Genomic DNA, 15,511 nt, shown 5'->3' with positions numbered 1-15,511 from the left:
TTGGGGATGAGGCTCCCTGCTCTCCCTTCTCCCCTTCTCCCAGCTACAAGCTGTCTCCCTCTGGTTCCACACTACCCAACGTCAGCCTTGGAGCAATCGGCACAGGGCTCAACCCCCAAAACTTCGCTGCTAGACAAGTAAGGAGGCCTCTCAAATTTGTAACTGCTTGGCTGTGGCCTCGCCTTGGCTCTGGTCTGCAGTTTATTGCATCATTTGTCTGTCTTGGGAAATTTGTTGATTACTGAATGCACAGAATGATATTAAGGATAGGCTTTAGATCTTTCAGCCCATAGAACCATCTCTCTTCATGTTTCTCAACATGGATTTTATTTTAAATGTTTCTTTTGTCTTCTCATTTTTGGTCATGGGTTCACATTTAATAAGTTAGCTAATAACTGGCCTAGGAAAATGTTAAGGAGGCTACATAGGTACTTCCGCTCATCTAATTTAGCAACATATTTGCCATTTTTAACATTAGATTGAATGGCAAGTAATACTTTTGAGGTCTTTTCAATTAATTAGAAATACAGCAAAACTAGTAAGATTAAATGTTTGAGAGTTATAGCATCTTAAAATCTAGTGTCTTTAAGAATAAAATCTAATAATTACCCAGAGAAAGGTAACTGATATTAGATAATGAAGCTTTGAGAAGACCAGATATTGCTCAGATGTGGCAGCGTTTCATTCAGCCTGGAGCACCCCTTTTACTAGGGCTGGATCTGTCAGTCCTCCGAGGAAGGGCTGTGCAATAGAAACAAGACTGGCAGAGCTGGCGTGGTGGGGACTCCTTGCTTTCACAGGCCTGAGAGGACGCAGCAGGCCTCTGTCTGTCCCCCACAGTAGCTCCTTGTAATTTTTGTGGAGAAAACCAGGAATTTGGGGATAATTCCTTTGTGACAGTGACTCCAATGATGATATTTTCCTAGCCATAGTTTCGTGACCACTTGTCCCTGTGACTTTCACCCTCAGATGTCATGGAAGGACATTTAATTATTAGTTGTATCCATTCTGTTTCCACGTGATAACTGTCACATATAAATTAAAGGATAATATAAAACACCTCTTACACCATAGTCCTCAAGTTGCTTATAGGTCCTTCATATGCTTTCTAATTGTTGCCTTAGCACATTTTTAAAAATGGATTACATTATATCCATGTGTTCAGATTGGTTATCTCTGGACTTGGAATTATAGGTAATTTTTTGTTTTCTTCTTTGATATTTCATGTTTTTCGTAATGTTTCCACAGAGGACATGGCTATGTATTGCTCACATAAACAGAGGGGAAACAATTGCAGTCATGCGTCGCTTAACAACAGGGATACATTCTGAGAAATTCGTCGTTAGGCAATTTTGTTGTTGTGCCAACATCACAGAGTATATGTACACAATCCTAGATGGTATAGCCTATTACACACCCACAAGGTTATATAGTTCTAATCTTATGGGGGACACTCACATACAGGGTCCATTTTTGACCAAAACATCGTTAAACGTCACATGACTGTATATCAGTGTTTTAGGGGCTCTTTTGTTTTGGATTGAGGTATAGAAAATATAAAATAGTCATAACACTCTTGGTTAATGGTAATTATAAACATGCTTCCAGGATCACAAGATTATCAAATTCTATTAGTACATAAACTGTAGTATAATAGACCAACCAAACTAGCTGTGCACTGGACTCAAGAAAAGCTCATTCCCCTTCATTTTTTTGATCTGTGGATTGCTGCAGAGTCCATTGTCAACCAAGTTGATACACATGTTCTATCCATATATAGTCATGGTTTTTCGCACTATTTTCATGCAGACTTAATATGCTTCCTAATTAAGAAATAAAATTTAAGGTTTTTATTTTCAAATCACAGATTTCATTCAACCTGGTAACTTTGTTTTTAATTTATATACTTCTCTTGAGTTAAACACTGTAGTTGAGGCAAATATCACCAATAGCTGTTAGGATTCAGGTCATCATAAAAGCCTCACATATAACAGTAAAGCTCTACAAATAGCCAGATAAACCACCATTAACATATATACAAGCTTTTGATGACTGTTTTCCTAATTTCTAAATATAATTCTAAAAAAACCACTAGATTTGTATGACGGGCACTAGATACATTACTGTGCAATATAGCTACTTCTGAAGCAAGAAAATAACCAGCTTAAGATGCCAAGGTTCCGTATTTAAAAATAGAGAAGGTATGTTTTGACAGACTACTGTTGACTTATCTATATTATTATCCATATCAGATATATCAAAGTGTTTCATATGGCTTTAGAGACACTTGATGATGAAAATCTAAAACCTTTAGTGGAATGGGGTGGAATCCGTCTACTGGGAATAGGAAAGTTAGTGCTTGATTTTCCGAAAACTAGAAAAGCAAATTCCATTTAATACTTCTTACCAAAAGAGAGGTTGAAATTAAAAATGGGCCTCAGAAAGTGGTTTTGGGCCTGTCGAAACATGGGTTATGGTGAGGACTTGACCTACCAGAAACCCCACCATCCAAGGACCACTCTGAATAATTAACATCTAATAACAAAGTCATTACTTCATTAGTAAAGTGTAAGTGAGAACGATCTTAGCAGAACCATTCTTAGTGAAGTAAATGTTTCCTGTTTTCCTGGGAATGATCAGCAGCCAAGCTGCTGACTGCCACAATCTCAGAAGAGTTAGAGCCGGGCCATTTCACCTGAGAGTGACAGCTTGATTCCTAGGACAGGAGAAGCAGAGATATTAAAGTTTCTAGAATTAAAGGTCTTCGTATGCTTAAACACTCCTTTGGGATATTTAAAATTCATAGTGGATCTTTGGTTCTCTTTTATGAGACGTACACAGAGTTTGATCGCCATTTCTATTTTACATTCACAGTCATTTTTATTTTCAATGCTTTTAACTTCATTAATTTCCCTATAGCAGTCCCTTATCTATTTTGAATCATTAAGCCACCAGAATATCTTTAGAGTTCTAGAACTTAATGGTGCCATTACAACATTCTTCTTTAAATTTACCTTAATCCCCACGATTCCAGGGATAAGATGATGGTAGTGACTTCTGTTCAAGGTGCACGTACTTAGTATAAACAATGGTGCAACTGTCTTCACTGATGGTGTTCAGTGGGACGTTTTCAAGTATATGAAATTGGTGGCTCACGGATGTTTGCAAATGATGTGCTCATCCTCCAGACCAGGGCTTTATTGAGTTCTGGGAATACAAAGAGGGAAATATTAAGCTGGTGGTGGATAGACTGGAAAATGACTATAAGATGATTTGATGATGGATGCTATCAAAGAGTTTTAAAGAGTTTTGAGAATATAGAGGTGGGCTCAGTTAATTTGAATGTGGAATGGAGGAAGAAGGTTTTGAGGAAGACTTTCTTGATGAGGATGACCTCTCAGCTGGGCCTTGAAGAGGCCAAGTGAAGATGGTGTAGAAAACTACACTGTGAGGGAGCACAGTGTCAAGTATCAAATACGGTTTCCTTCCTCAAGGACTTTTCTCAGCTAGAAACAAATTAGAAAGGAAGGGCCATCGTGTAGCCCAGATTTCCATAGCTCTTTTGATTGGAACAGTCTAGAAGTGCTCCAGTGAGTTGGTCCTCAAGAAATCAGGGAGTTAAACTTGTTTTTAACTAGACTGGTAGTCATATATTTGAATGACAAGTTACAGGTGAGTAATGTTTGTTTTGATGTCCCTGTAATAATTTTTCAATTTTTCCCTTTCTTCCTTTTTCACCTCGCTCTGTGATTGATTCAGATTTCCTCATCTAGCAAAGAAGGGACCAAGTAGACCCAAGACAGGGAGAGGTGTTCAGATCTGGAATAGGGTTCTCCTGGAGCTAGGGTCACAATTGAGTGGCACTGATTTTATGATTGAACTAACCAGTTCAGAGAAGTGACATCATAGTGTTGTTTTACAATTGATACTATTCATAAGTCTGTGTTTTTACTAGGTGCCTTTCAAGATGGACCTCAGATTATAAAGTTTGAGAATAAATTTGGCAAACCCAATCTTAGAAAAGAAAGTTGTGGAATTAAATGTTATATTGCCTTTGCCTTTCAATTATGAAAAAAAAATTAGTGCTTTTTCTAACATTGACTAAATTTAACCCTTTTGGTTTATAGAGTGCATCAGACTGCAGGGGTGGTGGTGATATGCCCATGATTGAATTTGAATAATTTTCCCAAGCATTCCAAGATGAGGAACTTTTCAGTTATAAATTTCTGTGATTCCACAGAACACAGGATATGATTCTTCTGAGACGTAGAAAACCTAAACTGTTTCTTATTTGCATTTTCTTATGTTAACAAAAAGCCTTACCATTGCTGTGTTGTTTACAGGGTGGCAATCATGGTTTGTTTGGAAATAGCACAGCACAATCGAGAGGTATGCACACCCCAGTGCAGCCGCTAAATTCTTCTCCTAATCTCCGGGCGCAAGTGCCTCCCCAATTTATTTCCCCCCAGGTAAGCAATTTGATGTTTTGACAATTCAAAAATCCTGCCTATCCAAGTGGCTACCAGTTATCAACTGACTGGTTTTATGGGCATAAAAGGAATAATAGTGGTCTTAAATTTGAAAAACCCAGATGCGAAGAACCAAGATTTTTAGAACAAAATATCAGATCTCATTTTTTAATTTTATTGTGCATATGAAGTTGATGTTTTCACATGAAAAACATTATGATTCTATTCATTTTAGATCTCCTGTATACTTTTCTAATACTGCATTGATTTTTTTAATTGCATATAATTAAAGCTATTTTATAAATTCTGATGTGTCAACATTCAGAAGTTGGTTGCCCTCAAGGATTCACCCACAGATAAACAGGAGAACTGCCGGATTCTGAGTTGTTCTGAAAAGTTTTGAGGAGACAGATGCTAAAATACTGACTAGAGGCTCTGGGAGACTTTTAGAACTAATGAAGGGGCAGAGCTGTATTCGTAGCGCAGCTCTGTGTAGCACTCCGTCCTTTGGGGACCATGGGAACCCTTCAGATCCATTTCTTAGTGGGGACGTGCAGTGAGTTGTTTGGAGGTACATGTGAGAGATTTGGGCTAGCCCACAACATATGGTCACTTGTACCTCTTTGGAGAAAACGAGTCTGAGGTGCAAAGTAAAACCTGATAAGCGCGTGTAAGGATTCAGTGTGTGACCTTGGTCTCCGTAGAACATTACTTTGATGAACTGAGATCAAGAGCTTTGAGTCCATCCCATCCTATAAAAGAGGATGGGCTGCTTACTGGATCCAACCAACAGGTTGTGAAGGGTCAGGTTTTGTTGTTTTGTCATTTTGGAATGCCTTTTAAGACAAAAGCTTAAAATATTTATTTGATACCATAATCTGTTGATTTCAAATCCGGTTTTTGACATTGAGTCTATATCTGTCTTAGTGGGAGAATAAATGTTCATCTCCTCCTCCTGTAATCTTCGTGTCCTGTCTGAGAGTCCTCTTAGTGTCTGTCTCCTTCCCCTTCCTTTCTAAGTTCTAGTCATCCTTTAAGTCCCAAGTAGTGGCATGTCCTCTAGACAGAGCTATTCCTGACTTCCCCGGCAGTCCACAATGGCAGCGTCGTCTTAACTCTTGGAACACTTTCCAGCATGCCTTGGTCTCAGGCCAACAGTCATCTGTGGTTATTGAATGTTTGCAGTATGCCAGGTAGTATGTTGGCAATGCACAGATGAAGATAACACCATCTCTCCCATGGCGGCCTCCTGGAGTTGGTGGTGGTGATGGCAGAATAGTCACGAAATACACAGTGTGATAAATGTTGTATAGAAATGATTAACAGAGTTTGGGGGTGCTGGGCGAGACCTCACATTAGCAGTGATATCAAAGCTGGATCTTGAAGAATGAGTCAGAGTTTGCTAGGCACAGGCAGGTTAAAGGTGCCTTCTAAGGAGCAGGAACAGCTTGTGCAAGGGGGCAATAATGTCTGGAAGAATGTGGCATGTTTTGGAAAATTGCAGTTTGTTTGAATAATTAGTCTGAGCTTGTTGAAGCATATAGGTATTATCTAGAGTGAAATAGAAAAAACTAGTAAGGAATTTTGGGACCAAATTTGGAAAAGCTTTGTTTACCTTGCTAAGGAGTTTGGACTTTGTCCTTTGGTCAGCATGGTTTGTAACCATTATCTGGGCTGCTGCTTGAAATACCATACTCAGGGCCAGCCTGAGTGGCATAGTGGTATAAGTTTGCACACTCTGCTTCTGGGGTTTGTGGGTTTGGATCGTGGCTGTGGACCTACACACTGCTCATCAAGCCATGCTGTGGTGGTGTCCCACATACAAAATAGAGGAAGACTGGCACAGATGTTGGCTCAGGGACAGTCTTCCTCACCAAAACAAAACAAAACAAAACAAAGGGCTGGCCCCGGGGCTGAGTGGTTAAAGTTCTGCATGCTGCCCTTCAGTGGCCCGGGTTCATGGGTTCAGATCCTGGGTGCAGACCTATACCACACATCAGCCATGCTGTGGAGGCATCCCACATGCAAAATAGAGGAAGACTGGCACAGATGTTAGCTCAGGGCGAATCTTCCTCAAAAAAAAAAATACAGTTCTTACATCTTTCCCAATCTACTGAAGCACACTCTTGGGTGTTGGGGCCTGGTCACCCCCAGGTGATTTTTATGTGCTAAAGTTTAGCTGCTACTGCTATAGATAATATGGTATTAGGCAAGATTTTTCAGCTGAGTGGCAATGCATGAAAATTTTTGTTTTAGATGACAGCACTGACAATAATATAGAGGGCACATTTGGATTGCAGAATTACTAAAGCAAAGGAGATGAGTTACAAGTCTTGTACAGGAGTCCAGGGAAGGCGGTGGCAGTGGGGTCACTGATGATCTTTGTGTTGTGGAATAATAGTCTGTTCTCCAGTCTGTACTTAGTGTATCTGCAGCATTTCACACGGTTGATCACTCCCTCCTTTTTGAAACACTGAAGTCATTTGGCTTTCAGACATCTGTATCTGTTCTCCACCTGCCTCTCCTTCTCCACCTCCTTTACAAATTCCTCTTCACTTCCCCATCTCACAGCCACTGCTAGATGATCTCACCCAGAGGAATGACTTTAAATACTGACAATTCCAAAATTGTGTCTTCAGCCCAGATCTCTCCTCTCAACTCCACAGACTTATGGGCATCTCTGCCGGCATACCTTCTAGGCATCTCAAGTTAACATGTCCAAAATAGAACTTCTGGCTTCATCCCACACTCACCTCAAAAACATCCTCTTCCTCCAGGTAAATGGCACTCCCAGTTTTACAGGTGCTCAGGCCAGAGACTTCACAGTCCACATCTAATCCATCAGTAAATCCTCCTTTCAAAACATTACCCAGAATCTGACCATTTCTTTCCACCTCCTCTGATACAACCTCTGGCTGAGCCCCCACCATCCTTCTAGAAATGGCTTCCTGACGGATCCCAGCCCTGCTTCATTCAATACTTGCCTGCCTCGAGTCTGTTCTCCACCCAGCATTCAGACTGATCCTCTAAAACCACATGGTTCAATGTAGCCATTAGCCACATGAGCACTTGAAATGTGACTAGTGGGACGGAAGAACTGAATTTTTTATTTTAATTAATTTAAATTAAAATAGCTACACATGGTTAGTGGCTACCATATAGACACTGCAGATGTATAACATTTCTCTCGCAGCAGAAAGTTAAGGTAAATCATTTTACTACATTACTGGGAATCCTCTCATGGCTTCCTTTCTCACTGAGAATACAAAACCTGCTCTTTACTGTGGTCTTTGAGGCTCTTGGTGATCTCCCTACCTCCCACACCTACTACTTTCCCATTCGTGCAGGCCTCTCCAGCCGTTTGGCCCCAGCACACCCAGCATACTCCTAGAATGCTCTTCTCCCAGATTGCCACGCAGCCCCATCTTTCTTGGCTTTGGATCTCTGTTTCAGTGCCACCTTCTCAGGCCAGGCTGTGCGCGGTACACCGCCACCACTGTTACTCTCCCTCCTCCTCACCCCCTCAGGAGTGTAGCAGTCTTCACAGTGGCAGGATCTGTGTCTGCTTTGTTCACTGCTGGATCCTGAACATCTGCAACTGTGCAGGGCATGTATTTTGAGCTCAGTAAATCTACGTCAAGTCATGGGAAGATGCATTTCAGGAAACTGGAAAGCACACTTAACATAGTCTAAGAGACTTAGAGGCTGGAAATCTCTTTATGACCAAAGTATCTGCTCTACTTGGAAAAGAAAAGTACTTGTGTTCTCCTACATTTTTTAAATTTGTTTATTTAGCAAAAACATGGTTAACATTTATTTAATGCATAATGGAGCAGAATATTAAACAATGGAATCTTTCATTTTTTTCCTATTTACATATTTTAAAAAACAAGGCAGTTGAGTAGCTCTTTTTTGTTTTGTTTTGTTTTAAGTAAAGACAATGTAATAATCACACTGAAAGTTTGGATAGTGGAGAAAGAAATTCTTCCAGAAACACCCCACCCGGATGCAATGAAAGGAATTATTTTTACACACTCTCCTATTCAGACTCTGTATACAAGCATGCTCTTCACATGCTTGCATTCACGGCCACTCTATCTTGCTGTTTTTGTTAACAGATAGTCTTCATGTTAATTATTCTTAATGAGCAAGGCACAATGTTCTATCAGGTAGACTTACTTTGATCTCCCTTCCCCCATTACTGGATATTAAACTGTTTGTAATTTTTTGCTGTTATAAATAACACTGTAGAGAAATCCTTACACATAGATCTTTGCCCACATTATTTCTAAATTTAGTTGCCAAGAATGAAATTTCTGGATGAAAGCACATAAACCTTTAAAATTTGTGATAAAGGTTATCAAATTTTACATCCATTTTAACCACTTTATAGGGACAGTTAATATTTAATGTCAACATAGAGATGATGTTGAAACTCGTTAAGATTTATTACAAATGTTCCATGCCGTGGGTTTTTCTACCTTGCCTTTTTCTTCCTGTTACTCAGATATCCAGAAAGTAACGTATTCTACCAGGCTTTTGTCTTGCTTTTAAGTTGCTGTCGTTTTGCACCTGCAATGCTTCGTTAAATGCCATATTGACTCCAACTAGATCTTCACTTTCTCCAACCCAGCTGGAGACTGAAGGGCTTTTAAGCCAAAATAATTAACTCCCTGCTACAGGAGCGTGCAAACCTGCACTTTAATTACTCTGCAACCCAGGTAGGAATAGCCCTTTACCAGGAGTCTAGTGGTGCTTCTCTCTGGTCCTTTTGTATTTGTTGAGAAGGGCAGTACACGTGCAGTTTGAGGAAGGGAGAAGCTGAGCAAAGTTAGACAAGGAGTCCTCAAAGGATAACCTTTATAGTCTTTATAACTGTCAATTTTTGGAACATATGAGCTGCTGGCATTTAAATCAAATTTAAATTTAAAGTATAAAAATACCTTGTGTTAGCATTTCTTTACTTTTCTTTACAGTCTTTCTGTATCTGTATGTCTTTTAAACAATATGTTGTTCCCTTTTGCCTTTTTTGCACTTTGTGTAATGAAATCATACAGTAGATAGCCTTCTCTGACTTTGTTTTTTTTAAGATTTTATTTTTTCCTTTTTCTCCCCAAAGCCCCCCAGTACATAGTTGTATACTCTTCGTTGTGGGTCCTTCTAGTTGTGGCATGTGGGACGCTGCCTCAGCGTGGTTTGATGAGCAGTGTCATGTCCGCGCCCAGGATTCGAACCAACGAAACACTGGGCCGCCTGCAGCGGAGAGTGCAAACTTAACCGCTTGGCCACGGGGCCAGCCCCTTCTCTGACTTTTTTTACTTGATATTGTTTCTGAGATTTTCCCATGTTGATTTGGGCAGTTCTGGTTCATAGAGTATTCCGTTATATCAGTGTACCATCATTTATTTACCGATTCTACTGCTGATAGACATTTGGGTTGTTGCCAGAGTTTTGCTCTTAGGAGCAGGGCTGCTGTGAATTTTCCTATGTTTGTCTCCGAGGATGAATTTTTCTAAAGTACTGCTGGGTCATGAGCATATTTTACTTTGAATGGTGGTTTCTTTAGCTAATTTTGAGGAATAGTAAGGGGAGGGAATGATGGGCTCTTGGTAAGAGATGGCGTCCATTCTCAAGACTGTAGAGAAATGGGTTGATCAAGAGACTAGCTGATTTGTTCAGTAGAGCTTATAAAACTGAACATAGAAGGAGGGAGAAGTGAGAGCTCAGACAATGGCTGTTTACTTTGGAGGCCACCAGGTTAGGAATCAAAATAAGGGGAAGAGATTTCCCATGAATCGTAGAAGACGACATTGGAAAGGAAGGTAGAAACGGTGCTGATGGCCTTGCGCAGCTCTATCCAATAGAAATACAGTGCAAGCTGCATGGTGCAAGCTGAAGTTCTTAGTAGCCACATTTAAAAAGAGAAAAAGAAACAGGTGAAATTAATTTAATAATATGTATTCTTTAACCCAATATATTATAAATTATTATCATTTTCAACCTGTAAGCAATACTTAAAAGTTATTATTGAAATCTTTACTTTCTTTTTTTTTTAATACTAAGTCTTTGAAATCTTGGTGTATTTTATACTTAAAGAAGATTTCAATTTGATTAGTCATGTTTCAAGTACTCAACAGCCACGTGAAACTGGTGGTTAACGTATTGGATGGCATAGGCCTACAAAACATAGTTTTGTATTAGTTTCTTTCCTAGAAACTGCCACAACAAATTACCACACACTGGGTAGTTTCAAACAACAGAAATTTATTCTCTCGTAAGTTCTGGAGGCTGGAAGTCTGAAATCAAGGTGTCATCAGGGTTGGTTCCTACTGGAGGCTTTGAAGGAGAATCTATTCCATGCCTCTCTCCTAGCTTCTGATGGCTGCTGACAATCCCTGGTGTCCCTTAGCTTGTAAGCACATCACTGCAGTCCCTGCCTCCATATTCACATGGCGTTCTTCCCTGCATGTCTCTGTCTTCACATGAATTTCTCTTCTCTGTCTCTGTATCCAAATTTCCCTCTTCTTATAAGGACACCAGTCATTGGATTTGGGCTTACTCTAATCCAGTATGACTTCATCTTAAACATGATTACATCTACAAAAATCCTATTTCCAAATAAGGTCACATTCTGAGGTTCCAGGTGGGCGTGAATTTTGGGGGAACACTATTCAACCCAGGATAGTTGCTGAGTCACATAAATTTAGGATTCACACGGAAGGTACTAAATATGATTTTGTAAGTCTTTGAGGTGTAGTGGACTAAGACTCCAGTTTAGAACATGGTGTTGATAACGTAGGATATAACTCATAACACCCCCCTCAATACTCTTAATACAGTGAGGTTAGAATTGTTATATCAGAGACAGTAAGTTGAGTCACACTGGTGACTGATGGATGAACTCAAAGGAGAGGAGAAGAAGAGTTATCATTTGGGAGAAATTATGGAGAGTGTGTCTCTCTCATGCCGGCCATAAAACTGGTGCAGAGGCACAATGCTCTGTAGTGGTGTGCTCACTTTAAGCTCGCATCTGCTAGAGCTCCACCTGTTAAAACAGAAAATCAAACAAGTTTTTTAATTGGGTGGCAAAACTCAGCATCTCTCAAAGAAGAGAGCGGAAGCAGCTGGGAGAGCTATTACTTTCAACCAAAAAACCTTCCAAAATGGTGAAATTGATAGGTTAAGTGAAAGTGACTGAGAACTTGGAAGAAAATGAATTGGTGAGCCAAGTATGGGAAACCTGAACTTAGATGTTTCTAGACTAGAAAGTGTCAAAGGAAAGATAGGCAGATAGTCTTGAGAATGTAGCAGAGGCAGTGACTCAAAAGTATTAGGAAACTGAGGACTTTGTGATGCTAAAGAAAAATAGAGTAGGAAGAGCCTGTGGGTCGTCTGATGACTCAGTTTTTACAGGGGCATTTTCAAAGATGGAGAGTAAGGTATGCAAGCAAGGATGAATATGTGTAAGAGTTGTGTTCAAGGATGAGAGCACAAAATAAGCTGAGGCTTGCAAAAAAGTAGGCAGATTAAAAGAGCCTCTGGAGTTCTGGCGCAATTTGGTGATTGGGAAAGGAGTAATTGCTTTGGACTATTTGTATTTGTATTGCTGACTTATTCAATGAAAATAAATTTTTACTACTTTTGTCTTCTGTGTTAAGAACAAGGATGTTCAACTAAAAGGGTTTAGACATTAAATCCTACAACAGAGAAACAATTTGTGAAAAGAATTGCAGAGTCCTTTCTATGATCTTTGAGGAATGCTGGGGTCTTCAAGGGGAGCTTAATAATCACAACCCCTCTTTCCTGCCCAAATCCTGAATTTTTAAGACAAAAGAGGACAGCATACAAGGGCCAAAATATCCCCTTTACTACCAAGAAAGCTGGTGCTGGAAAATGTGAGCTTCCTAATACTGAATTCCAAACCTATCCCCCAGTAATGGAATGGGGCAGTCCTCTGTCTAGGCTTGCTGCCAAGAACAAAAGAAAAGAGGCCTGGAGCCTTGTGATAAAGGGGGATGCCCCTCTGTGTGGAGCCTCAGATCAGAAATGGGAAAGAAGCACACCCCCTGCAAGGGAGTGAGGAGAATGGGGAAGTTTTTAAAACAATTTTTGAAAGAATATAGAAAGTGGCTTAAAGACTGATGAATTTGGTGCCAATTCCAGGCAAGATTCTAGACTAGATTATCAAAAAGATGGCTTTTGAGCACCTGTGATATAGGAATCAAGAATCATAACTTGCTAACAAGTTTGTAACTTAACTCATTTCCTTCATTGACTGGTAAAAAAACATCTTGGATTATGAGAATGATATAGTTTTTGTATCTCTATTTTGACAAGCCATTTGACAAGCTCTCTTTGTTTTAGACAAGATGGAAAAATATAGGCTAAATGCGAGAATAGTTGTATGTATTAGTAAATCATTGATATTCCCGGGCTGATCAGTTTCATGTTGGAAGGAAGTTTTTAGTGTCATGCTACGAGATTATCCTCAACTCCATCAAGTTCAACGTTCCCATCAATGACCAGATGGAGAGGGACCAGCCCTGTGGCCAAGTGGTTAAGTTCACATGCTCCGCTTCGGCGGCCCAGGGTTTTACTGGTTCGCATCCTGGGTGCGGACATGGCACTGCTCATCAAGCCACGCTGAGGCGGTGTCCCACATAGCAGAACTAGAAGGGCCTACAACTAGAATATACAGCTATGTACTGGGGGGCTTTGGGGAGAAGAAGAAGGGAAAAAACAAAAAGATTGGCAACAGATGTTAGTTCAGGTGCCAATCTTAAAAAAAAATGACTAGATCGGGAAAAATAGACTGGGAATAAGTGAAATAATAAGGTAGAAAAGAACTTGGGGGAGTGACTGTTAAAAAGGTGACATATAATTGAGATTCCTTCATCTAATAGGTATTTATCAAGCATGCACTACATGCCATGCACATAAAGATAAATGTAAGGTACTTAGCTTAGATATCAAAATATGAATTAATAACATTTATAAACCCAGCTGCTTAAATATTACATGGGGGAGGAAGACATTTTAAATATTGTAGATTTTAATTGACAGTAGGCTTAGCATGTGAATTTGGAGTTATGATGCACTCAGCAGAGAAATTGAGGTCTTAGGCATTGTTAATAAAAGCATGGCTTTTAACAGAATGGTTAGTAGTGGCCAGGTCTGCTCAGTATTAGACTATGCTAGAAAATGGCTTTTCTGTTCTCGGCTCTGCATTGAGAAATTGAATGTAATATGGTCAAAGAACTGATCATATTTAGCCTGAAGATGAGACGCAAAGGAATTGTAATCATTGTCTCTAGACATTTGAAGACCTGCCCTGTGGAATAATATGAACATTTATGGAGTGCATTTCTAAGCATTTGACGTGGATTAACTCGTGAAATCTTCAACCAACCACTGATGTTAATATTACTCTGATTTTGGACATAAGGAAAGTGAGGCTCAGACATGTTAAATAAATAACTTGCTCTGAGTCTCACCCTTACAAATAGCAGAGCCAGGCCATCTGCCTGTCGGACTAAATTCTTGACTAGTGTGCTACTTGCCGCTCTTGGAAGAGAATTAAGTTTATTCTTCATGGCACTAACTGATTCACTGGGTTCATTGGATGTTTTATGGCACATTTCCAGTAATAACTTCTCAGACAAAAGTCATAGTCATTAAATTTTTTTTTCTTGTAGGTATTTTCTTGATTGTAAAATTCATAATTTTTATTGTAGAAAAATTCAGAGTCTAAGAAAAAGAATTAAAAAGCTCTTACCATCACTCAAAGATAACCACTGGTAGCACTGTGGTATATTTCTCCCAATCGTTTAATATTTTTCAAGGAAAAAGTTGATGATGCTTGCTTTAGATCTATTCAGATATTTTTTACTGAAAATTTTTTTTTATTTTGATAAATTCTGAAAGTTCCTCTCTTTTGGCTAGGTTTCTGCCTCAATGCTCAAACAGTTTCCCAACAGTGGCCTGAATCCAGGTCTTTTCAATGTGGGGCCCCAGTTATCTCCTCAACAAATTGCCATGCTGAGCCAGCTTCCACAAATTCCCCAGTTTCAGTTGGTAAGTGACAGATTTTCTTCCTGTAGCTAAAAAGATTATTCACCTTTTTGTTTCCTTTAGCTTTGATTTCCTTCATTTTATGCCAACTGTTGAGTGTGCCTAAGGGTTGGGATATCAGCTCAACTGGAGGTAAACATGACCAATAGGCCAGGAAGTGGATGGTACTTCCCTCCTGGACACTTTTGATTCAGCAGCCTGTACTTCCACGCACAAACTCTTCCAATGTGCTCAGCACGTCCATCTCAGGAGACTTTGGTCCTCTCTCTCTCCCCTGTTTTGTAGGCATGTCAGCTTCTCTTGCAGCAGCAGCAGCAGCAGCAATTGTTACAAAACCAGAGGAAGCTTTCTCAAGCTGTGCGCCAGCAGCAAGAGCAGCAGGTATGTGGGGGTGGAAGGGTCCCTCTAGGGCTCTTTGTGACGAGTGCATCTCTGCTTAGCCTGCTTGATAGCAAAAAAGAATCATATGCAGTCTTTTCCTATGAAGTTCTGGATGTTGGCTTATCATGTCTCCGTTTTCCCTTGTGCCTCCTCCTCACTCTGGACTCCTCACCTCCAGCTGGCTCGAATGGTGAGTGCGCTCCAGCAACAGCAGCAGCAGCAGCAGCAGCAGCAAAGGCAGCCTAGCATGAAGCATTCGCCGTCTCATCCTGTTGGGCCCAAGCCACATCTGGACAACATGGTACCCAACGCTCTGAATGTGGGGCTCCCAGACCTTCAAACCAAAGGGCCAATACCTGGCTATGGTTCTGGTAAGTTGTTAGTGATGAAAACTACCTTTCTTTTTCTTTTCTTTTTTTTTTTTTTATATCTGCTGATTATGTTCTAAGCCTATGGTAGAGATTGGACCTACATTACCCTCTGTTTTCACAAAGGCATACAAGGTAGATAAATATTCTTATCCTTGTCTTAGAGATGAGATATCAGAGTTATTAATATCTAGAGTGTCAGTGGTTTTCTGAAGCTCACCA

The 15,511-nt window shown here is 40.0% G+C and overlaps 1 protein-coding gene across 12 annotated transcripts in view; it reads left to right on the top strand.

Moving 5' to 3' along the window:
• TNRC6B (trinucleotide repeat containing adaptor 6B) overlaps positions 1-15,511 on the top strand; it is a 241,005-nt gene that overhangs the window by 204,314 nt on the left and 21,180 nt on the right. For all 12 annotated transcript variants that reach the window (XM_044779371.2, XM_044779373.2, XM_044779379.2 and 9 more), the window contains 4 exons: positions 4,344-4,469; positions 14,412-14,543; positions 14,826-14,921; positions 15,100-15,292. In XM_044779371.2, the coding sequence (XP_044635306.1) occupies positions 4,344-4,469; positions 14,412-14,543; positions 14,826-14,921; positions 15,100-15,292 (547 nt within the window). The remainder of the gene's footprint in view (positions 1-4,343; positions 4,470-14,411; positions 14,544-14,825; positions 14,922-15,099; positions 15,293-15,511) is intronic.

The sequence above is a fragment of the Equus asinus genome, chromosome 4, assembly GCF_041296235.1.
Source record: "Equus asinus isolate D_3611 breed Donkey chromosome 4, EquAss-T2T_v2, whole genome shotgun sequence".
Classification (NCBI taxonomy): Eukaryota; Metazoa; Chordata; class Mammalia; order Perissodactyla; family Equidae; genus Equus; species Equus asinus.
The sequence above is the reverse complement of the archived record's forward strand: the minus strand, read 5'-3'. Positions and strand labels throughout refer to the sequence as shown.